General features: G+C 45.7%; 1 protein-coding gene across 1 annotated transcript in view; it reads right to left on the bottom strand.

The window, feature by feature from the left end:
• The window catches only part of LOC144772550 (pannexin-1-like), a 165,843-nt gene that overhangs the window by 39,747 nt on the left and 101,261 nt on the right, over positions 1-24,835 (bottom strand). Inside the window, exon 3 of the mRNA XM_078656971.1 lies at positions 23,348-23,568. Within this exon, the coding sequence (XP_078513097.1) occupies positions 23,348-23,568 (221 nt within the window). The remainder of the gene's footprint in view (positions 1-23,347; positions 23,569-24,835) is intronic.

Raw genomic sequence — 24,835 nt, 5'->3', positions numbered from 1 at the left:
CCAGTTTTGTTCTGCCCGCAATCTTTTCAGGTCCCAGACTTTCTTTTTATAGATGGCTCGCAGGGCAGAGATAGAAGACCTCCCTGGCAAATGGTTGCCTTTCTTTTTTGCCCTGATTGCCAAGTTAAGTGCGCGCTTGTTCTGTGTCAGACTACGCGATTTTAAGCGTCTTGGCTTGGTGTTATTGTGACGGTGTTTTAGTTGGTTGGTGTTACCCAGGCGCTTCAATAAATCCTTCGTCAATTTTTCCCAGAAGTGTGTGATGTTCTCTATATCTTGTGACCTGAGTTCAGCATCCCTGCTGGCTACATAATCTGACAGTCTGTGGCTAAGGTTGGACGTCCATTTAATTCTTTTGAGAACTAGATGATGTTATTCGCCTGTAATTTTTCCGATTAATACCCGAGATTCAACCTGTTCCCGTGCAAGATTAAATGTGGCGCGGAGGGGCCTGTGGTCGCTTTCTTCTCTGTCGTCCACAGTGAAGTCGCAAAGTTTGTGAGCCAGCTCTTCATTAATGAAAATATAGTCTATAGTGGAGACATTCCTAAAAGTAGGTTTAGCGGTCCATGCGGGGTGGCTCATTTTTTGTATTCCATGGGTTGATTGCAGATTGAACTTTGAGAGAAAGTCAGACAATGGGGCTATCTTCTTGCTTGGGGGTGCAACGGTGGTCAGACCCAGGCCTCTTATGTTAAAGTCGCCCGCGATTATTACATCATGGTGCACAAGGCTTATAAGTAGATCTTCCAGTATGGTGTTAAGTGGTTCCATGGCCTGGGGTGTTCGATATTTAGTTGGATTGATGTAACAGTTGATTAGTAATAGGAGGCGGGACTTTTGGCCCGATTTCAACCCCTCTATTGTGATGGCCTGGAGATCAGGTGACACCAATTTTAGTTCAGTGATCTTAAGTTTACAGGCGTGGCTTACGAAGAAGGAGAGGCCCCCTGACGGGCATCCAAAGATCGTCCTTTTGGTTGCTGATTTGAAGTGTTCGTAAAATCCGCCTATTGGAGTGGTTGTCCTCGCCCAGGTCTCCAGAATGCACAATATGTCCCCTGTGCGAGGTAATTACGAGTGGCCATCTCCCTAAAAGCATTACTTAGCCCAGCTATATTCCAGGAGATGATGGTTAGCCAGCGATCTTGACCCCTAAGTGGTTTGAGCAGGCTCTGTTTTCATAGGTAGGTATTTGGTTAGGGACCCTGTCTCCATGTGTCCACCGTGTGGTCCGGTCCTTCCTGCAGCAGCTGCACTCTCCCCTGCCTGTCTGTTTGCAAGATGTTAATTTTTAGCGGGGTTCTTAGTCTCCCTTTATTCGTCCCCCCGTCTGGGCTGATGGACCTTGTACCTTTTAGGACAGAAATAGGTTCTTGGGGGCCGTGAGTGGAGGTGTGGATATTTTGGTGCCCTGAGAACAGTGACTTCAATGCCCCATTCTGAGAGTTGTATTGCTTCGTTGAGGGTAGCCTTTTTGGATTTGCTGGTTTACAAGTCCAACTAAAGTAGAGTCACTGTGAGTGTCTGTCTCCAGACTCTTAAACATCACCCACTCGATCTTCTCTGAAGTGATTTGTGCCAGGGAGTCAATATGACCGAAGAGACGGACGATGTTAGACCTGTTTAGAATGTCAAAGGAGCCTTTAGCTAGGTATCCCGGAGTAAGCAGCACCTCATAAGTTTCTAGTTGGTTTTTGTGTTGAGTGGAGCATCGAGTCTGCCCTTTTCCCAAGAAGATGTGCCTCTGATGATTTAGATTTGGAGGGTTTTTATGGGTGTCTCCTGGCTGCTGTCTAACTGACGCCACATTCTGTAGTTCTTCCTCTCTTGGCGGTCCTTGCCGCACGCCCTGGTTTGGATTGATATTTAAAAGGTTGCTATATGTGTCTCCTGGTTGCTGGCTGCGTGGCGCCTCATTTGGTAATCCTTCCACTCTTGGCAGTCCTTGATGCTCACCCTGGTTTAAGTTAGGAGTTGTGTCTATCTTGTGTTGGCGCGCCCAGCCTGAAGCAATAGGTTGTGCTCTGGCTTCCTCTTGTGATGTCCTCAGTTGGGCCTCCTCGTTGGTTTGGCCCTCCCAGAGGAGGATTTGATGTCTTTGGGCCTCTCCTATGACGGGAGGTGCGTCTCTGGTCATCCTCGCCTTAGATTCCTGTTTGGGGAGGAAAATTGGATAGAGTGGTTTTGAACTGCTTTTAATTTCTGTGGCACCGGAGGATTGTGTTACCAATAGTATATATCTGTTTTTGGCTTTGGATTTCTTCAGTTGTTTCTTTAATCTTTTTTTGGCCCTCCTTGAGAGCGGAGCTTTTGCGCCTGCCGGTGCGCCTACAGTTTTCTCCGCTGAAGGAGCAGTGAAGAATGAGTCATCACTTGTGTTGTCAAGATCCAAGACCTCACAGTCCCCATTCCCTTGTCCTACAAAAGTAATGTTATTGCTAGGCCCAGCCGATAGCTCCTTAGGTGGGCTGCTATCCGCAGTGCGATGGTTGGTCTTTTCAGCGTGCACTGTCGTCAAGGCTGATAACTTTTGTGGGTCATGTGCTTGAGAAATCATCTCTCCTTATCCCTTGGCTAGTGCCAGCATGTCCTTTAGAACTTCAGGTAAACCTGCCCATTTTTCAATTATTTACAACAAGGGGTGGTGATGGACAGAGTCTCTGAATTAAGCAGAATACTCTCACCCAGTCAAGAGATCAGGGCTAGATCCAACACCGTTTTTTAGCTCATTGCACCATCCCAGTTTCAGAACCTGGCTGTATGCAAATTAGTCTGTCCCTGGCCCAGTGCATCATGGGAACAGGGCAGACCAGACTACAAAAGCCAATTCTTACACTGGGAAGGAAACAAGCTTCCGGGGACCGGTTTCTGGCATTTCAGCCGTCTTCGGCCCGGCTTGCTTGAATCCTGATGGTGCAATGAGCAAGGGACTCACATCTGAGTATACCCTTCCACGCTTAGGGTGGACAAAATATTTACAACAAGGGGTGGTGATGGACAGAGTCTCTGAATTAAGCAGAATACTCTCACCCAGTCAAGAGATCAGGGCTAGATCCAACACCGTTTTTTAGCTCATTGCACCATCCCAGTTTCAGAACCTGGCTGTATGCAAATTAGTCTGTCCCTGGCCCAGTGCATCATGGGAACAGGGCAGACCAGACTACAAAAGCCAATTCTTACACTGGGAAGGAAACAAGCTTCCGGGGACCGGTTTCTGGCATTTCAGCCGTCTTCGGCCCGGCTTGCTTGAATCCTGATGGTGCAATGAGCAAGGGACTCACATCTGAGTATACCCTTCCACGCTTAGGGTGGACAAAATTATTTACAACAAGGGGTGGTGATGGACAGAGTCTCTGAATTAAGCAGAATACTCTCACCCAGTCAAGAGATCAGGGCTAGATCCAACACCGTTTTTTAGCTCATTGCACCATCCCAGTTTCAGAACCTGGCTGTATGCAAATTAGTCTGTCCCTGGCCCAGTGCATCATGGGAACAGGGCAGACCAGACTACAAAAGCCAATTCTTACACTGGGAGGGAAACAAGCTTCCGGGGACCGGTTTCTGGCATTTCAGCCGTCTTCGGCCCGGCTTGCTTGAATCCTGATGGTGCAATGAGCAAGGGACTCACATCTGAGTATACCCTTCCACGCTTAGGGTGGACAAAATTATTTACAACAAGGGGTGGTGATGGACAGAGTCTCTGAATTAAGCAGAATACTCTCACCCAGTCAAGAGATCAGGGCTAGATCCAACACCGTTTTTTAGCTCATTGCACCATCCCAGTTTCAGAACCTGGCTGTATGCAAATTAGTCTGTCCCTGGCCCAGTGCATCATGGGAACAGGGCAGACCAGACTACAAAAGCCAATTCTTACACTGGGAAGGAAACAAGCTTTTTGGCTTGGTAGTTTGGTCTGCCCTGTTCCCATGATGCACTGGGCCAGGGACAGACTAATTTGCATATAGCCAGGTTCTGAGCTGGGATGGGGCAGTGAGCTAAATAACGGTGATGGATCAAGCCCTGATCTTTGGACTGGGTAAGAGTGGTCTGCTTAATTCAGACACTCTGTTCATCACCACCCCCTTTTCTGAATCATTTTGTCCACCATAAGCGTGGAAGGGTATACTCAGACATGAGTCCCTTGCTCACTGCTCCATCAGGATTCAAGCAAGCCGGGCCGACGACGCCTGAAATGGCAGAAACCGGTCCCCGGAAGCTTGTCTCCTTTCTGGTGAAGAATTGGCTTGGTAGTTTGGTCTGCCCTGTTCCCATGATGCACTGGGCCAGGGACAGACTAATTTGCATATAGCCAGGTTCTGAGCTGGGATGGGGCAGTGAGCTAAATAACGGTGATGGATCAAGCCCTGATCTTTGGACTGGGTAAGAGTGGTCTGCTTAATTCAGACACTCTGTTCATCACCACCCCCTTTTCTGAATCATTTTGTCCACCATAAGCGTGGAAGGGTATACTCAGACATGAGTCCCTTGCTCACTGCTCCATCAGGATTCAAGCAAGCCGGGCCGACGACGCCTGAAATGGCAGAAACCGGTCCCCGGAAGCTTGTCTCCTTTCTGGTGAAGAATTGGCTTGGTAGTTTTGTCTGCCCTGTTCCCATGATGCACTGGGCCAGGGACAGACTAATTTGCATATAGCCAGGTTCTGAGCTGGGATGCGGCAGTGATCTAAATAACGGTGATGGATCAAGCCCTGATCTTTGGACTGGGTAAGAGTGGTCTGCTTAATTCAGACACTCTGTTCATCACCACCCCCTTTTCTGAATCATTTTTCAATTATGGCAGCGCAGGAGTTGATGTTGTCCGCGTTAGCGTTATGGGCGTCGAGTAGAGCCTCTAGTTTTGCCAACTTATCATCTTGGCGCACCAGGTGCTGGGCAATTGAGTACAGCAGGTCGATTTGTACTTCCATCTTCGTGGACTGCCATAGCAGCGTCCTGGCCATTGTATCCTGAACTTCTCTTATGGCAGAGAAGTTTAACTCTTTGAAAGTGACTTCTTCAGTTACATTTTGCTGATGTGTTCGGCCCAACGGGCACCATCCCTCCGTTTGTGCTGTTCTTAGGGCATCAATTCTTCCTGAATTTATAGGTGTTGCTTCGAGTGAGTGTTCAATCCGCAGGAGAACAATCCTAACTGAGAAGCCTCTGCCACCTGTCCATTCTAGCAGAGAATCTCTGGGTATGTACCGTTCAAGCTTCTGTTGAGGATACAATGGGCTCGAACTATGGACGACCATGTGCACCCAGCGAAGAGCTTTAAACATCATCCTTTTAGGCAAAGGCAGCAAATGCAAAGCATCAAAGACGACCGAAGCAGAAGAACATTATAGCAGGTGTAATGCTAGTCTGGCAGCAGCGGCTTGAATATAATAAAGCAGTTTCACAATTTAGCCTGGACAACCAGAAATAAGGAATTACATTAAACCAGACTGCTTAGGATGGTCTGCTGCACTACCAAAAGACAAGTACAAGCAGTAGAATTTTGCGTAGAACATGCAACAAAGAAAAGTAGAAGATGACCATTTATTTACATGGCTGATCATTGATGAAACATCGTCCACATGGAAACCCAAATTCCAAACTGAGCCCAAAATGGAAGGCATAAACCCTTCAAACATCGGCCAAAAGCAGACGGAAAAACATGTAAGGACCGCTCACTCATGAAAACACTGGATTTCCATTTTACCTCCATTGAATGTCAAGGAGTTTTGGGACAGGTTGGAAGTGAGGTCATCCATACATTAATATAAGGCATCAAAAAGATGAGACACTCTGTAGTAAATTGATATAATCCACTGTGTGACATCCGCTTAGGTCCTGTGAAATCTAATCAGCTGTGCCAAGGAGTCAGACTCAGGGCAGATCATAAGGCAACACCTGGACCCAAAACTTTGAATTTTGCTTGAAAGGGTGGGACATATACTGCCTGACATGTATTTCCAAGTAAGACCAATTGAGAGCTTTACCTCTTGTGCTGGCATGTGCCAGCCTTAAAGGGAAGATGGTATGGAACATTTTATGGAATGAGGAAGTCATTCAATACCGAGACTAAGGCAGTTTCAGTGCCATGGGCAGGATAAAAGTAAGAGTAAGCAGAGTACGCATTCAATATATCCTGAGATCCATTGGTTGTAATACTTTTCCGTGATTTTTTACATGAAATGGCAATAGAGATAAAGGATGAGAATTGTTCAGAACTGACGGATCAGCATTGGGCTTTTTTAAAGAAAGAAGAATCATCAATGCCTTTTTACCAATCTGCTAGTATTAAAGCTCGGGCAAAGATTGTTTTTACAAATAGCCAGAAGTGCATTAGACAAAGAAGGGCACATATCACTTAAAATCCTGGGAGAAATAGGACCCAAAGGCGACCCTGAATTTCTAAGAATGATTCCAGGTTAAGCTGATCCAAATCAGTGAGGGTTGGAACAGCATTTAGAGAGTTCAAAGATTCACTAAACCCCTTCTGGCTTTGAGCAAGAAACATTTGCCAGGCTGCCACAAATGTTAGTATTTGTTTCATTAAAATAGTGGAACAGCTCATCACAGGGGTGTTGAGTATGTCCCACACAAGGTGGACTGGCTAGAGCGCGCATGGTGGTAAAAGTATTTTTCACAGAATTAGGCGTGCCCAAGATTTCCTTTGTAAAATATTCTGCATTAATGGTGGTAATATGTATTTTGTAAGATATACGTTTCTTTTAAGTTAAATTTTAGCTCAGGAGAAAATGTGAACAGAGAAAAAACAGATAGTTCAACCATAAAGCCCACTGAAAGCGAACCACATATCATCATATCTTAATATTTGCAGAGTTTATAACAAAACTTTCACAAGCTGGCTTGCCCAATCAAATCCGAAATCCAGTCTAAAGTCTTAGGAAGCTATGGTCACAGTCAACTACTTCTGGATATGGGGCTGATATGGGTTTAGTCTACATGCCTCCTCGACAGGTCTCGGTTGTAAGATAGGATTGCATAGCAAGGTAAGATGTACAGGTTCTAGAGAAGTAAAGCATTATAGCGGGTAACATTATCTCCATTATAAGGAGGATGTTTGGGTATGGAGTATTGGGACCTTGGTGGTCCTGAGGTCAGGCAGGATGGCTCTTAGTGTGATCAGAACTTGGGGTGGTGAACAAATTGGTCTAAGAAAGAGTAAAACTGCCAAATTGGGGATTGTATGCCTAATTTGTCGCTACGTTTCCTATGGATACATTGAAATTTGGATGGGGAAAATAAGGGGCAAGATGGAGTAAAGGGAGCATGGAATACAGATATCAGTCCTGCAATAAATGTCTGGCGAAAGCACAACATGGGGTGTCTGTATTAGCTGAAGGTATGGGGAAAGTTTGTACTGCTTAACCTGCAATTATATTACCATGTACCCAATTTATTTTAATTAACAGAGGAGCAATTGCTTTTAGTAAAATGTAGCTAAATCTCACAAAGGTGTGTGATTGGAAGATTCTGCCTATTGATCAGTTTTTAGGTCAGAGTCTAGCAGACAGCTCTGGTTGTGAAAAGCCATCTTGTTGGCATTTTGATATCTTCCCTGGGAATGCATTCTGTCCATTGTTTACCATTCGCTTTGCAGTTTGTATCTCACATTACTGGCTTTCTATTTGCTGGCTTTATTTGTTTTGGCTGTCCAGGATGTTTTTGTCGGTCCCGGGGAGGAAACCTTATTCACCCTTCCCTCCTTGAATTCTTCCATTAGTGCTTTATTTCTCTAAACAGGCCTTTACATTTTGTTCTTGTCACATTTTCTCTGTGTTCAAAGACAGAGGTCAACTGTCAGGCTCGGTCTTCCGAGGAAGCTTGGTGTTTACTTTTCTTTCTGTGACTTCAAAGTGAAAGGTTTTAAGTGACAACAATCTTATTGAGTACTGGGAAAGAAAAGGTTATTTTCTAGCACACAACAAAATGTAAATGTCTGTAAATTAACTATGCATATAGTATAGTTTATTTCATAATTACAAAAGCATAAATGAAGCAATTTATTTTTTAACTCTCCACAATACGCCCCTTTACCCTATGACACTCTACTTTACTCCACTTCACGCCACTTCACTCTAGGCCGTGCCACTCCACAACTCTACTCAATTTCTCTTCTCCATTCTACGACACTCCACTCTATGACACTTTAGTCCACTGTACTCCATGACACTATACGCCACTAACTTTTAGCCATGCTGAATAGCAGCCACACTGGTGTACAACATAGCTAAAACACATTGACAAAGCCACTAGTTCTTGCATAGGCAAGACCTTTTGGCTTTGCCAATGCTTGTTAACATAGGGTTTAACCCCCTTTTCGGACAGTTAAGGCATCTATTGACAACAACTCTTTGGTGCTGAAGCAGGCCCACTGCACTCACAATACTTTCATGATATTCTGCTGGATGCAAGCACAAGCTGAACCCTCAGCAAAGGTCAGATAAAGGTTAGTACAACTGTAGCAGGAGGATATTCCAGACTTTTAGGGCACCTAGAAAACAGAAAAATAAGTGTGCTCCTTTGACCATGTATTAAAAAAGTAGGTAAAAAAGTGCAGTTGATGGGAAAGCACGAAACCCAGGGATGCAGTGTTTCTCACTTAATGAGGTAAACAAGACAATGAATGGTGTCCTAGGGAGTAAAAACTACATTTTAACATGATTTGACTATTATTGGTATTACGATATCCAATTCTGTGTTTCCAGAGGGATAATGCCCTGATCAGTGGTTGATTTGAGATAAAATAAAACTGAGTATTATGTTTGTGTTGGTGGATTGTTATATTTGAGCCTTTAAGGAATGCTCAGAGAGGTCCCACGTACAAGCTGAATATAATAGGAGTACAGAAATTAGCCTACACACATCCAACCATCCAGGGTACGATTTTGATACATAGTTCTGAGAAGTCATGCTTTATTGTTTAAAAATGCAGAGAACGGTTGTGCTATCCTTACGGATGATATCCAGGGTAGTAAGGAGTATTGCTTGGTGAACTGTGGCAAATGTTGCACAGAAATCTAGAAGTATGTAAAGATTGTCATCAAAACCTTACTTGAAAGTTGGCATCTATCCTGCCTGTTTGGAAGTATGACTAATACTAACCAATATTTTTATCCTTGGGATTTTTGAGGAAGAAGTGAGTTGAGAACTGGTTTCATGATCACAAAAGGTTTTAAAGAGGTTGCTTGCTTCATCAATTTAGTGCTGATGGTCTGGCCTGACTAATTAAATGTGTTCTTGTTTATGGAACACAGGTTACATATGTCACAAAGTGTTTTTTTTAGTATCACCTTCTCTGTTGTAGAGGTAAGGATTGCTTTTCCATGTTAAGAGTTGATTACAACTGCAGGCATGTTGAATGTTTTGATTTTTTCCACTTCAAGGGAGGTGGAACTAGCTCATTTTTGTGCACTATTCTGGGACCAACATGAGGGGCTCTTACTACCAAATGCTTTTGACTCTGTTCATGTCAATGTTTAAGTGTCTGACCCTAATTTCCTTGCTCATGTTCACCTGAGGTTTTAGCAGTTGTGATAGAAAATGTGTGATCCTTAAGTGGACTCCTGAATATTTTGTTTATCTGATCCTTAACGCTGGTCTCCTTTTGAGAATCAAGGCGTATATATCAGACTTACCTGTGAAATGAGCCAATTCTTCAGCCTTACAGGGACCTCACTTTGAACATTCCGCACAGGGGCAGGAGCTTGAAGAACTACTCGCTAACTATGACCTGTACGAACCTGAATGTGGCCTGAGAATGCCAACTTTTACTGGCACTCAACATGGGACAGTGATTGATTACATTTTTGTTTCACTAGGCATTCTAAATCGGACTATGGATTATCGTACAGTTCTAACACATTATAGCGACCATAACCCCGTATTACTTGAAGTGGCCTGGGGAGCTCAGATGGGGGTATCACCACTAACTGTAAAACTTGCACACCCCCTGAGGACCACCGATCAAGACAGACGAGTGAAGTGGGCTAAAGTGATCCCGGAAAACTTCTATGGGAAAAACTTCCCAAAAATCAAAGACAATGTAGAGATTTGTAAAATATCTGGCGCCCAAGGGGAAAGAATAGTAGCAGCATATGAGGCTATATGTGACCAGGTGTCAAAGGATCTGCTAGCCAAACCTATAAAGGGACCCCCAGGACAAAAGCGTTGGTTCGACTCTGCATGCTCAAAAGCTCGCAGAGATCTGCTGTTTGCCCTAAAAAATGTGCCTAGGGTTAAAGATGATATTTCCAGACTAAGGAAATCTTATAAGGCAGCCATAAAGAATCGTAAGGACACCATCAAACACGAAACATGGGAAAATCTCCTTTCAGCGGCAGTGCTGAAGGACAGTAGGAGATTTTGGGAGATCATTAAACAGCCCCTATTCTCTGAAGACAAAAATGCACCCATGGATTGCGTGATTTCCGATGAAAAGTGGCTGTCCCACTTCAAAAATGTCTATGGGGGCGATGAAGAAGGAACTAAAAAGGCCCCACTACCCTTTGCAGTTGTACATCCTATCATCTTTAATCCCCAAGAAGTGGAAAAAGCGCTTTTGGCAACTACAAAACACAAGGCTCCTGGCCCCGATGGAGTCCCTGCTGACTTTTTTATGTATTCACCTAAACTGTGGGCAGAGGTCATGTCAAATGTGTTTAATGCAGTCAATGGTAACCCAGCCCCCGCCTCGTGGGCCAGATCCACCATTGTCCCGATTTTCAAAAACAAAGGTCAGCGGGACGACCCTGTGTATTATAGGCCCATATCCCTACTGGACTCAACTGTAAAAATCTTGGGGAGAGTACTTTTAGCCAGATTGAGGGAGAACGTTGAGGGTTGCGGTGGGTTGTCTGAACTGCAATATGGTTTTAGAGAGAGAAAAGGGACCATTGAGCAATGTATTAATCTGCATTTACTAATCTCCAAATACACTGTGGCCAAGGAGGGTTCTGTGTTTCTTGCATTTATGGACCTCTCCTCGGCCTTTGACCTGGTCAATAGGTCAAAACTATGGTTGATCCTGTTGGAGATGGGTATTGATGAAGCTTTGGTCGCGTTCATGGCCACTTTGCATCAGGAGCTTTTTGCAGCCGTCCGAGTGTCAAATAATGGCAGATGTACCCCATTGTTTAAATCCTTAAAGGGGGTACGGCAAGGTTGTATTTTAGCCCCCTCGCTTTTTACCATCTACATTAACGGCCTGGGGGCACACCTGCGAGGCCAGGAAGCGGACGTCCCCCGTGCAGGAGGGGCCCAAATCCCGGCACTCCTGTACGCGGATGACGCCGTCTTGATTGCTCGTACCGGCGTTGGCCTCCAGCTCCTCTTAGACGCTTTCGGTTCTTTTATGGAAAATCTGGACCTTAAGGTCAATGTCGCTAAGTCACACACGATGATAATGGGGCATGAGTGTACTAAAAAAAGGCATAAATCATTCTTCTGCAGTGGGGTCCCTGTCTCTAAGGTAACTACATTCCCCTACTTGGGCGTACTGTTCGACCAAAAAGGATCATGAGGCCCACAGATAAGAGCAAAGAGGCTGGCCGTAATTAGATCATCCTCCGCGCTCTTGGGCTTTGCTGGTAAGTTAGGAGCTAGGCCCATGGAAGCCCTCTTAAAAATCTATAAGTGCAAGCCTGTGGCTATCGCACTATATGGGTCCCCTTTGTGGGGGTATGTAAATCTTGACCCTATTCAGAGAGCTGAAAATAGATTTATTAGATCTCTTCTCTCCGTACCGCAGTCAACCCCTGATAGACGTCAATCCCAAGCCCCGCCCCCCTGCATACATTATGCTTATGAGTTAGCGGAATGTGTCTAACTAATTACTTACACTTACGCATTTACGTTCATGTTCTCATTATGCAGTTATTCACTTATGCGTGTGATATTGTTTGCAGTGTTCTTAGCTTAGCATGTGTGCCACCATTTTGGATTATTCTCTCTACGTGCAAACTGTACTTGCTCATTCCCCCTCCCGTAGGAATAGGAGTAATTCCTCGTGTCAGCATATATGCATTTCTTGGTTTACTGTAACTGAAACTCCTGCTAGCGAAACTCCTTATCAGGCCGTTCTCATGCGCTGGGGATGTAGCGGCCTGGCTCTGTGTCCTTGGGAGATGATAACAAGTGTTGCTATTGCAGGTGCAGATGCCTCTTGTATGAGGCCATTGTCCACACCTCTGGTGGACCAGTACTTTTCCATTATGGGCGTGTTTTACTCTGCTTTCTCGTAATATAATGTATCACCATGATGATGTGAGTTAGTCCTTCTCGGCGCACTCTTAGGGGTGAGGTCGATATAGGGCCCTCTCATATGGGAGTTTGTGGCCTAATAAACTTGTATTGTTTATTCTTCTCCACTGTCCGGCTGACTTATTTTGGGTAACTATAGGTGAGTGAGGTAAGTCACTCAGGTGGATTTGAGCCACGCTTATCAGATGGCGCCCGAACAGGGACTCCGCGATTAGGATCTTTCTCACCCGTAAGTGGGCAGCAGAAGGCCAGAGACCCCCTGGTCGGCACGGTGGGTCCGGGTACCCACTTTGATGCCGAGCTTGGTTCTCGCAGCGCTGCCCCACCCTGCTGATTGGAGGAGGTCTCGGTCCGTGATCCTACGCCGGAGTCCGGAAGGCGGAACCTTGGAGCTGACCGTGTTGGTCCAGCCAGCCGGAAGTGGAGAACGGTAGAGGTCGGGACCGCGCACGGAAGGTAAGTGGTCCGACTGGTGATTGAGGGGCCGGAGTGCTCCGTGAGACCGGTGTGTCTCTGGTGATTGGAGGAGCCGGTGTGCTTCTGGGGCTAGTGTGCTCCGGGAAACTCAGGGCGTGGATAACGCTCTGACAGACTTGATGGAGATTGGGGAACGAGGGTTTGTGAAAAATCCGACTGGATAGTACTGCGGGTTGGTGAGTGGCTTGCTGCGCGAGGATTTTGGGCTCGCCCGAACACCTAATGTGGTGATTTACGGGAGAGTGCCGGGTCCCGCGTGGTGTGGCACCTGCCGATTTGTAGTGCTGCCCGGGAAACGGATTGGTTTCCCAGTCTCGGAACAGCGAGTGTAGGCTGTTCAGTCTGCGGTAGTGTCCAGGTTTCCCAGGACTTGGTCGACGGGCCTTGTCCCATTTGGTAACACGTGTTTTAGTACGGATTATGTTTGATTAATATATGCATATGATATTGTGAATTTTTCCTGTGTTATTGTGTGTTGTAGGATTACAAAATGCCGTGCTTTAGTAAATTGCGGTGTTTCGGGTGTTGTGATGAGGTTTCAGATGTGAGATTGGCCAAGAGCCAACCTGCCCCTCAGGAAGGTTCTCCAAATTTCGACATGTACGTCAAACACGGCTTGCCTCCTATTTTGTTTTCCTCTTTATGGCATAAGTATACAATGGATAATGTGGATTTGCAGTGGCCCCTATTGGGTTCTTTCGATGCAGAAAAATTAGACTATTTACAAGACAAGTTATTTGCTAGGCGCAGCCGCCAGAGTATGTTTGATTCTTTGCGAATGTGGCAGAAGGAGGTACGGGAACGGCAGATAAGGGAAGAGAAGGTTGCTCAGAAAAGATCGGCTCAGACTATGGCGCAAAAGGCGAGAGAACACACTAAGAAAGAGAATGAACTACGGATTGAGCGCGCAGATAGGCGTTTTCGGTTGTTGGAAAATAAGTGCTATGTGGTAAAGGAAGAGGACGTAGACGAGATGGAAGATATTTTGAGCGCTCGACCTCCTCCCCCATATGCACCACAGTCACTGTACCCCGTGCTCGGGGATTTCGCCCCACAGGCGGTGGTTTCAGTTCCCCAAGTCGGTGCCCCTCCCTTGTCCGGTACACCTGCTTCCTCTGCAGGGGGACTTACTTCCCCTTCTACCACGGCACCCTTGCTCCCTTTCTCGGCGGCGAGCCCTGCGTCTGCTGCGCTATCCCCGGTGCTCTCTGCTGGCCCTGCTATCCCCACTGTTTCTGCCAGCGCCACCCCTCAGAGCGCGTTGCGAACACCTGCTAGAGGAGCGGAGGGAGGTCTACTCCATCAGGTACGAAAGTTACTCACACGCGCTACTGTACCCCTAGACGAGAAAACAATGGTAGCTAATCAAGCTTGTCAATGGGCCAGGAATAACATTTATTCATTAGAAGATATTTGGTCTACTATGAAGGATTATGAGCCTTTAATGCAGCAGCACGCTTTGTGGCACATGTCAACGACTCTGATAACGTTATGGGAGCAGGGGTATGGCGGTGAGGCACCGGCGATTCTTCGCGATATTAAGGCTCATGCTTACAGGGCTAATACTGGTGCGGGGGAAGTGCTCCGTAGTCTGAGGTATTTGTTGGAATACAGGAATGAGCTAACGGTAACAGGTGAGACTCACTTCCCGGGGATACATCCAATGCGTGAGGTACACCCTATATTTCACCCTGAGGTATCTGAAATAATAGACCCGACCACCTTGGCAGTAACGAGACCACGTGTAGACGCTCATTTCCAAGAACAATGGGTGTATACGCCCTGGAAAAGGAGCGAGGTATTAGCTCTGAAGGCGCAGTTACCCGACTCTAGAAAAAACCCAACGGCTTATTACAAGGAATTAACAGAGGCAGCATCCTCAACGGTAATGACGTTAGCAGATATTGAACTGTTTTTCGGATTATTGGTCCCCGTGGATGTGTGGAGACAGGTGAAGGGTTCGGAACATAGAGAGGAGTTAGGCGGGACTTGGGCAGAATTTACAGATTGGGATAAGGAACGTAAGCCAGGCGAAAAGCCGAAACCTGAGATACTAGCATTACCCGGGCGCATAATTAAATATATGCATTCACTCATTCCTCCTAAAAAGGTAGATTGGGATAAGTTAACAGCTTGCAAACAGAAAAAAGATGAGGCAGTTTCAGATTTCTTTACTCGCTTTGAGGACACGTTTATGGATTTTAGCGGGCAGGATATCTCTCAAGATGGCGGGTTGCGTCTCTTTGTCAATAGATTTGTTACGAATCTACTGCCAGAAATATCAGCCCGACTGCAAGCGTCTGAAAGTACATGGACAACATCTACACCCTCAGGCATCTTAAGCATGGCCCAGTATTATGAGCATAGAGAGAATGAGAATAAAGACAGGCAGGAAAAGAAGGCGAAAGATTTGAAAACGAAGGTTTTGTTGCAGCAAGTAGCGAAGGGCAGAGGACGGGGAGCCCCGCCCGCGTCAGGTGGTCGAGGAAGTAGTTTCGGGAGGGGAGAGAGAAGAGAGCGTTTGGGACCCAACCAGTGCGCTAACTGCAAACAGGAAGGGCACTGGTGGAAGGATTGTCCACTACTGCGGTCCCAGGCTGGACCTGGTAGGGGACGAGGTCGGGGAGAAGCGCCTAGAGACAATAGGCAGTCTGAGGAGGGTAGGAGACCTGGAGGAAATTATTTTGACGGAGGAAGGGATAGGCAGCATGTTGAAGGAAGGGATGGACAGTTTTACAACGATGCGTACGCCGAGGATGATTTCACTGGATTTTCCTATAACTAGGACAGCGTAGGGCAGAGTGAGGGACCTGTTTCTGTGGATGTTGATCAACGTGGGCCTTATGTAACGGCAGACTTGTCGGGATCTCATCAGAAATTTTTATTGGATACAGGCGCTACGAAAAGTTCTGTAGCACGTTCTCAGGTTCCAGGGGCAGCTCTGTCTGGCAAGACTAATGTTTCAGTGGGGTTTTCTGGTACCCCGGTGATTAGCCCCATCTCTAAGCCATTGACACTTACGATTGGCCCCTTTACTGTTAACTCCCCTTTTCTTTTGACTTCGAATTGTGGTGAGAATTTGCTGGGTTTGGATCTGTTAAAAAGATTGCATGCTACAATTTACTGCTCTCCGGATGGTGTGTACCTTACAATGGGTCCTTCGGTCGCGCATGCGCAGCAATGTTTTTCAAAGGATGAACCCCTCCCAGTTGAATTCAGGGATGTCCCTCCGAGCTTGTGGGCCTGTAGCGATACTGATGTGGGTAAGATGGACATTGCACCGGTGTCCATAAATGTTAAGGTAGGAGCGAAGCTGCCTCGCATACCTCAATATAAGATTTCTAGAGATGGAGAGAGGGCTCTGTTGCAGATTATACAGGATTTGATCGGATCAGGGGTGGTTGAGGAGACAGACTCTAACATTTGTAATAGCCCGATACTCCCGATACTGAAAAGGTCCTCAGGTGCCGAGGGTGAGAATACACCTGATGTCTATCGTTTTGTGATTGATTTACGCCATGTTAATAAAGTGGTTGAGCCTCAGTACCCAGTGGTTTCTGACATTACTACCATTTTGACTATGATACCTCCGTCAGCAAAATATTTTTCAGTATTGGACCTTAAGAATGCGTTCTTCAGTATACCCGTACACCCAGATAGCAGGTACCTCTTCGGATTCTCATTGGCCGGACGCAGTTTTAGATTTACGAGAATTCCTCAAGGTTATACAGAAAGTCCCAGTATTTACAGTCAAGCATTAAAAGCACAGTTAGATGATTTGGAGCTCCCACAGGGCAATGTCTTGTTGCAATATGTGGACGACATTCTCATCGCCTCCGACAATGAGGAGGGATGCCGAGAGTCGACAGAAAAATTGTTATACCATTTGGCACAGAAGGGACACAAGGTGTCTCTCCCTAAATTCCAATATTGTCGACAGGAGGTTACTTATCTCGGTCACCTCCTATCGAAGGACGGGAGAAGGCTGACACCAGAACGCATCAGGGCAATAACTAACATGGCAGTACCTAACACACAGCGAGAGGTGCGCGCATTCTTGGGAATAACATCGTACTGTCGTCAGTGGATACCTAATTATGCTTTACTAACGAAACCCCTGCTGTATCTGACCACGAAAGAAGTGTGTGAGCCCCTACCTTGGACACCTGCATGCCAGGAAGCGTTTGAGTTGTTGAAAACTGCTTTGTGTTCTGCACCCGTTTTGGGAACACCCAATTACCAGAAGCCTTTTGTACTCTATGTGCACGAGGCGGAAGGTTGCGCGTTGTCTGTCTTAACACAAGATTTTGGAGGGAAGCAGAGACCATGTGCTTACTTCTCTGCAATGCTCGACAATGTGGCAAGAGCGCTTCCGAGCTGTCTAAGGGCTACAGCGGCTGCTGCAGTCTCGATAAGACAGTCGGCAGGGCTCGTACTGGGTTCAGCTCTTACGGTAATGGTACCACATGCAGTGGACATTTTACTAAACAGAACACAGACGCAGCATTTAACTAGCGCTCGTCTGACAGGATATGAGATGACATTATTTGCCCCACATGTGACGATAAAAAGATGTGCTACCCTGAACCCAGCAACACGGATGCCCCTCCCTTCGGATGAGGAAACTGGTGAAGTACATGACTGCCTGTTCCGAACGGAGGAGGAAACAAAAGGGAGAGTAGATTTGACGGACAAACCCCTAGATAACCCTGACGGAGAGTTGTATGTTGATGGGTCCTGTTTTAAATTAACGGACGGCACCACAACAGCAGCATATGCAGTGACAACATTACACACAGTGGTGGAGACTTCTAGAGTCCCGTATAACTCAGCTCAGGCCGCAGAGATAATAGCGTTGATGCGTGCATGTGAACTGAGTGAAGGATTGGATGTGAACATTTATACTGACAGCCAATACGCCTTTGGCGTGGCTCATAGTTATGGAAGACTGTGGGCAGAGAGGGGATTTTTAACATCACACGGACAGCGCATTCAACACGGCCCATTGATATTGCGCTTGCTGACGGCTCTAACGCTTCCCAGAAGGCTGGCAGTCATAAAGTGTAGCGCACACAAAGCAGTGGTTGATGATGTGGGACAAGGAAATGCGTTTGCAGATCAGACGGCCAAAGAAACTGCCAGGAACAGACTCCCGCGAATGTTTGTGGCTGGACCGGCTAGATCCGTACCAGACATTAATATGTTTTCAGATACTGTACAGAGTGTGCGAAACATACAGGAGAAAGTGACTGAGGAGGAGCTGAGGGAATGGAAGAATGGAAAGGGACAGCTGGACTCGGATGAGTGTTGGACGGATGTGACTGACAAAAGACGATGGTTGCTCCCAAATGCATATGTCCTTCCAGTGGTGACGATGGCCCACGGACCAGCTCACATAAGCGCTAAAGGAATATGTAAATTATTAGACCCCGTATGGAGTAATAAGAACATTTCCAGGGTGGCCACACGCATGGTACAACAGTGCATGATTTGTCTAAGACACAATCCTGGGAAGGGAACACCTGTCCCTGTGGGTAACTTTGCACCTCCAACATACCCCTTTGAAGTAATACAAATGGATTACATTGAAATGGAAAGAGTGAATAATCTTAAATATGTACTTGTGGTGGTGTGCGCATTCAGTAGATGGGTGGAAGCCTTTCCAACAAAAGACTGTACAGCCATGTCGACAGCTAAAATGTTGATCAGGGAATACTTCAGCAGGTTCGGATTACCTAGGGTGATCTGGAGTGATAACGGTACATCCTTCAATGCAGAACTGATGAAAAATATATGTAAGGGATTGCAAATCTCTCAAAAATTCCACGCAGCCTTACACCCACAGGCGGCGGGTTTAGTTGAAAGATTTAATGGTACATTGAAACTGAAAATGGCCAAGATACAGGAAAGTACTGGGTTGCGTTGGCCAGACGCTCTTCCCCTTGCTCTACTCTCCACACGAGTTACAGTAAATTCCAAGACAGGTGTTTCTCCCCATGAAGTTGTATTCGGCAGGCCAGCAAATGTGTGGGGAGTTCCTAGACCTAAATGTTTCTCAGAGATAGAATATCCTATGTTGACAGACTACTTGTATGCCTTGACTAAAGATCTTCATTCTGTTCACCAGCAGGTAGCAGACACACTGAAACCGCTGCCTGAGGGGCCCGGTCACGGCATCAACCCAGGGGACTGGGTTGTCGTCAAGAAGTACCAGCGAAAGTCCTGTTTGGAGCCCAGGTGGTCTGAGCCGAGGTTGGTGCTGCTCACCACCCGCACCGCACTTCGAGTGGACGGACGTAAGGCGTGGACGCATGCCTCTCATGTGAAAAAGGTTCCACTGCCTTTACCCTATGATGCCTGTGTAAGAGGTTGCATTGCAGATCACGAAACAGAATCGTTGCCTAAGTATCTCCCTTTCTCTGATGCTGTGTTGATTGGGGAGGAGCACGACGACAAAGCACGAAAGCCAGCCCTGAGTACGAGTAGCCAGGCTTCCATCGGTCACGGTACTCCGGTGACCGAAGCCACCTCTTGTCCGATTGATCCACCAATTCTGTTTTCAGATCACGAAGTGCGAGGGAGCACTCGCTATAACTTGCGGCCCAGGAAAGAGAGGCAAACGAATTGAGCACTGGAAGAAGGGCTGAGATAGGGGCAGGAGTGGACTGAAGTCGATAGGTTAGTGTAGCAATAGGGATGGACTGCTGAAAGGAGCCCTGGTGCACTTCTGAAGACATTGTTGGATGGAACATTAGAGTCAAACGTGGGCCCAAGTTTAGTGCTCCTGAGTCACTACAGTTGTGTGGCTCCGTCGAGGGAATAGGGTTCGCGAAGCTGAAAGCCTGCCTATGAGGCTTTAACGGACATAGGGAGAACAGCCCATCGAAGGGTGAAGAACCCCTCTGGCCGGTTTTGGAGTGTCTGAACTTTTAGTAGTGTCCTTAGTTTTCGGAACTTTTAGGATATCCCTTGCCCCGTTCTTTAGCAGAAATGTACCCTTTTGGTCGTCCAATACCCGATGAGGAACAGCCTTTTGCTGCTCCCCGCAGGCCGGAACCAGATTCACCATGGCGTGCTCTATCACGAAAAAGTAAAATTGTGGTTATTGTGGTGCTCATTATTGTCTTCCTGATCATGCTTGGAATACTGTTTTTCCTAGACAAAGCTTACCCAGTCCACAAGATGGTTCCTACCCCTTCTCCCTTACCAGAGCATAATATGATTACTGTTGATTATGGTGAACAATGTATGAGAAAAGGTTACCGTGATAATGTCTTCATAAAAACGTTACATCATGCACACGCTGTATACAATGTGACAGATTGTTGGGTATGTGGGTTGCTTCCTTCTGCAGCGTATAAGAAGGACAGGTTACTGGCACTGCAACTGACCCCTGTGAATAGCTGCGTGGGCTAGTACACTTTAATTGGTAGGGTAAAGTTTTTTCAGCAGCCGGACTCTCTCACCCCACGACTCCCTGACAGTAGGTCTACACTGACGATGCGGGTTCGCCCTTTGCCTCCCTCATCCCTTGGACGGTTATTTACTGATGGACGTTTTGATCAAACATTCCTAAAGACTTGCTCGAACAAGTTGGACAAGTTTCTGGTACCTAATGACACTGATAAAGTACGAGAGAGTTTTCTACAGTTGAACTCCTCTCTAGCATACCGACACCCTCCCACTACGAACAGTAGTGGTCATTCTTTAGTGCCCCTAGCAGTAGTGGGACCCTCACCTTATTTCTGTATACAGGGTAGAGGTCCGATAAAGGTGGGTGATAGTGTTTGTAATGTGACCACCTCGATTAGGTTGACCCTTAGCCCTTCGCTTGTCACTCCCCCTAATGTCTACTTTGTGTGCGGTGATAACGGGTACCTGTGGTTGCCTGAGGGTTGGGGTGGGACATGCTACCTGGCGTATTTACTTCCTCCTGTTTATGTAGCACCTTCAGATTATCACAAGACACATAGGAGGTTTGACGCGGGGCAAGGACAGCGAAAAAGGAGGGATCTTCAAGTTGATGACGTCGATCAGACAGACACCGCTGGGCAGCAGTTTAACGACTTTTCTAAAGGTCTGTTGCCATTCTGGGGCCCTATTTTTAATAGTAGATCCATTAGACGCCTTTCACGGGTTATGGAAAAGGTAGTGAACACTGAAGCTGATATCGCAGCTAACATGTCACTAGAGATGCAGGCTATGAGATTATTTACGATTCAGAATAGAATGGTTCTTGACGTCATCCTGGCAGATAGGGGTGGAGCTTGCCGTGTCATCGGGACGTCTTGCTGCGTATATATTCCTGACTCCGCCCCGACTGTTAACTTGGCTGTGCAGAAACTTCATAGGTTGGCTGCCGAACTCCATCAAGATAATGGTACCTGGTCCTTACAGACATGGTTGTGGGGTCTTTTCTCTTCCTGGGGTTGGAAAATATTCATGGTCATTATAGGTGTTGTAGGTTTTCTACTGTCATGCTGCCTCTGCGTTTATTGCCTTCCTCCCTGTTGCTCCATGTGTGCCAGCAATTTGAAGAAGTCTACGAAACGATTGAAACAATACCCTGTCTCCGATGCTGTTGAGCTTACTGATGCGAATTGGCTAATACTGATTCATGATGATGTTATGGTTTAAGTTCCCCTGCCCATAGATTTTGCTGTAAAGGCCCTCCTTTTGGTTAATAAATGGAAACAAACGTGTTAGCCACAGTCCGCTAAAAGGAGGGTCTGATAGACGTCAATCCCAAGCCCCGCCCCCCTGCATACATTATGCTTATGAGTTAGCGGAATGTGTCTAACTAATTACTTACACTTACGCATTTACGTTCATGTTCTCATTATGCAGTTATTCACTTATGCATGTGATATTGTTTGCAGTGTTCTTAGCTTAGCATGTGTGCCACCATTTTGGATTATTCTCTCTACGTGCAAACTGTACTTGCTCATTCCCCCTCCCGTAGGAATAGGAGTAATTCCTCGTGTCAGCATATATGCATTTCTTGGTTTACTGTAACTGAAACTCCTGCTAGCGAAACTCCTTATCAGGCCGTTCTCATGCGCTGGGGATGTAGCGGCCTGGCTCTGTGTCCTTGGGAGATGATAACAAGTGTTGCTATTGCAGGTGCAGATGCCTCTTGTATGAGGCCATTGTCCACACCTCTGGTGGACCAGTACTTTTCCATTATGGGCGTGTTTTACTCTGCTTTCTCGTAATATAATGTATCACCATGATGATGTGAGTTAGTCCTTCTCGGCGCACTCTTAGGGGTGAGGTCGATATAGGGCCCTCTCATATGGGAGTTTGTGGCCTAATAAACTTGTATTGTTTATTCTTCTCCACTGTCCGGCTGACTTATTTTGGGTAACTATAGGTGAGTGAGGTAAGTCACTCAGGTGGATTTGAGCCACGCTTATCACCCCAACCTATTCTATTCCCAAAGAGGTGGGCCTACCCTATATATCAGATACGTTGAGTCTAGCTCCCCTGACTCTGTGGTTGAAAATGTGGTTGAATGAAGATCTCCCTTTGAACCATAAAATATTATACGATGTTTTATCACTTGACAAATACAGCAGTATTCCATGGTTGGCCTATTTAGCTAAATCATTTACAGATTTGGGCCGTCCGGAACTTTTCTCATGCCCAGAGAAAATTAGGGCCCAGGACTTGGACTACATAAAAAAGTCATTCAGGGAAAGGAAGGAAATGAGCCGTGAGGAACAAGAACTGTTGAAACCAGCAGTAAGGGCTCATAGCCTCCTGGTTAGCGCACCTTTACCCGCACCTTATTTAAGCTTCGTCACATTCCCTTATCATAGGTTTTTATTAACTAAGTTTAGGTTTAACCTGTTACATTTTTATTTAGGTTCCTTTAAGTGCTGGCAGAAGCTAGACCTAGCCCCTCCTTGTAGCTGCGACCATTTTTCCGTGCAGGATACAATGCATTTTGTCATGTTTTGTAGTTTGTATCATGAGCAGAGGAAAAAATATTTGCTCCCCATCCTAAAAGAAGCGGGTTTCACACAGGTGCGCCCGGCTTTGCTCTATCTACAACTCCTGTCAAATCCTCGCATTGCTTTCTGCACTGCTAACTTTTTGGTGGCCGCCGCTAGGGCGAAAGCTGCTGGCCAAATTTCACCTTAAAATTAGTGGTTTTATTATGTCCTTCTACAAATGGAATGTAAATCTGTTTTTTAATTATGTATATAGCTTCTAAATGTATTCAGATTATTGCTTCTCAAGAAATTGTATGAAAATGTATCGCATGTCATGTTTTTTAGTGTCTTTTTTATTGTTTTTAGTTTCTTTGTATGACTTGGAATAAGTCGAATAAAGATATTCTGACTGACTGACTGACTGAGCCAATTCTTCTACCATGCACAAACTTGTAGTGTTACAAAAAGAAATAGGCACATTCCTACAATGAATCGGAATAACAAACAATAACTAATGTAAATTGAGCAAGCCACTGCTCACTTTTTCATTAGAAACGACAGTGGAAACAAGCAGTGTGTTCATGAAATGAGGTATTTCAAACCACAATGTAATGTGAAATTTACATCTCAAAAAGAAAAGAAGGTGTAAACTCGTACCTCTGAGCAAGGTTCTCTATTACAGGAGATATGCCGCCACCGTCCCTCTTCTCGCCTCCTTGGAGGGTGTTGGCAGCTTTGATGGCCCTGTTGTAGGCCTTGTCCAGTTCTTCCATAATGAATTTTAAATCAGCGGAAAGGTGTGGAGCGGCGGTAAAGCGCCAGATCAGAGACGGTAGGTACAAGAGGATTGCCACAAATAGAAGAATATACGGAAAGAACTGCAAGGAGGAAAAAACAAGAGTGATCACATAAGACAGGCTACAAAGAGAACTAAAATTCAACCATTTTACCAAGGGCACTTATTTGTAAGTCTGATGTTTACTAATATCCTACTGTACCACAGTCCTGTAATCCTGTTCCAATAGTCCTCCTCGGCCTGTACTACATAAGCTCCATTGCCCCACTACATTAATGGCTTATGCTGTAAACATAGAACGGAAGGCAAACTGATGGTATACTAGCAGGGAGCTGAACGAATGACGGTACAGGAATTGCTACATTGAGTATTCTAACTAGTCTTACTTTCTGCATTCTAGCTCTTTCTTACAAACTATTACAAATGTTTCTAAGGCTGAAAACACTGTTGCCAGGACAAAGAAGAGATTTCTTTCACCAAAAGTTTAAAGCCTTGTCTGAGCGACCTGGACACCAGCAGTGGACCTTACAGCCCACGCAAAGTGTTTAAAGGACTCACGAGACACAATTTGGGTGACTGCTCAGCAGATGAAATTGAGTTGAAAGTCGACTAAGCTGCCTTGTGTCTACAAGCGCCTGTAATTAATTCTCTACGCAGATGTACGATTCTCTCTGCCCACAGAATCGAGGAAGAGGCAATCACCCAAGGAGAAACACCAGACTCAATACTTGGTGCAAGGTCTAGCCGTTTCTCCTGTTATTCGGGGGGGCGAGGTCACCATCAGCTTCTAAATGTCACCTCTTGTCTAGGTGACTTACTGGCCGTGGAACGCGCTTCACAAGGCACGCTGCTACACTTGCAAAAGATACCATACACATCATTTTTCTCATTAATCGTTTCGATTTTCAGACTATCAAAAAGCTTTGGAACAATGTTCATGGTCATTTTCAAGTATGGTGAGAGACTATTAAAAAAAATATATAGCAATAACAATCAATCTAGCATAACCAGCAACAGTTTACAATACTTGTAATGCCTTTTTCCTGAATCCTTTAACCTGCATATAATATTTTACTGTATCGTGAGATGCATTAAATTCACTTTCCTGTGTTTCATACCATTATCCCCTGCATTGACCATTCTTTCTCAACAGTATATTTTTCTGGGATTTTTTTAAACTTCAAATATTGTATTAATGTTCATTCTGCGGGAGTTCTTTTGCCAATTTCTTGTACTGGTTTATGCTGTTACTTTATCACTCAATTATGTATTTTGTCTGTCATATGTTCTTTCTAATCAGTACAGTTGACCCGTCTTTTGCCCGTCCCTCTTTCCTTTAATATAATTAG

This window comes from Lissotriton helveticus, chromosome 8 (genome assembly GCF_964261635.1).
Source record: "Lissotriton helveticus chromosome 8, aLisHel1.1, whole genome shotgun sequence".
Lineage (NCBI taxonomy): Eukaryota > Metazoa > Chordata > Amphibia > Caudata > Salamandridae > Lissotriton > Lissotriton helveticus.
This window is presented reverse-complemented; position numbering and strand designations above follow the sequence as displayed.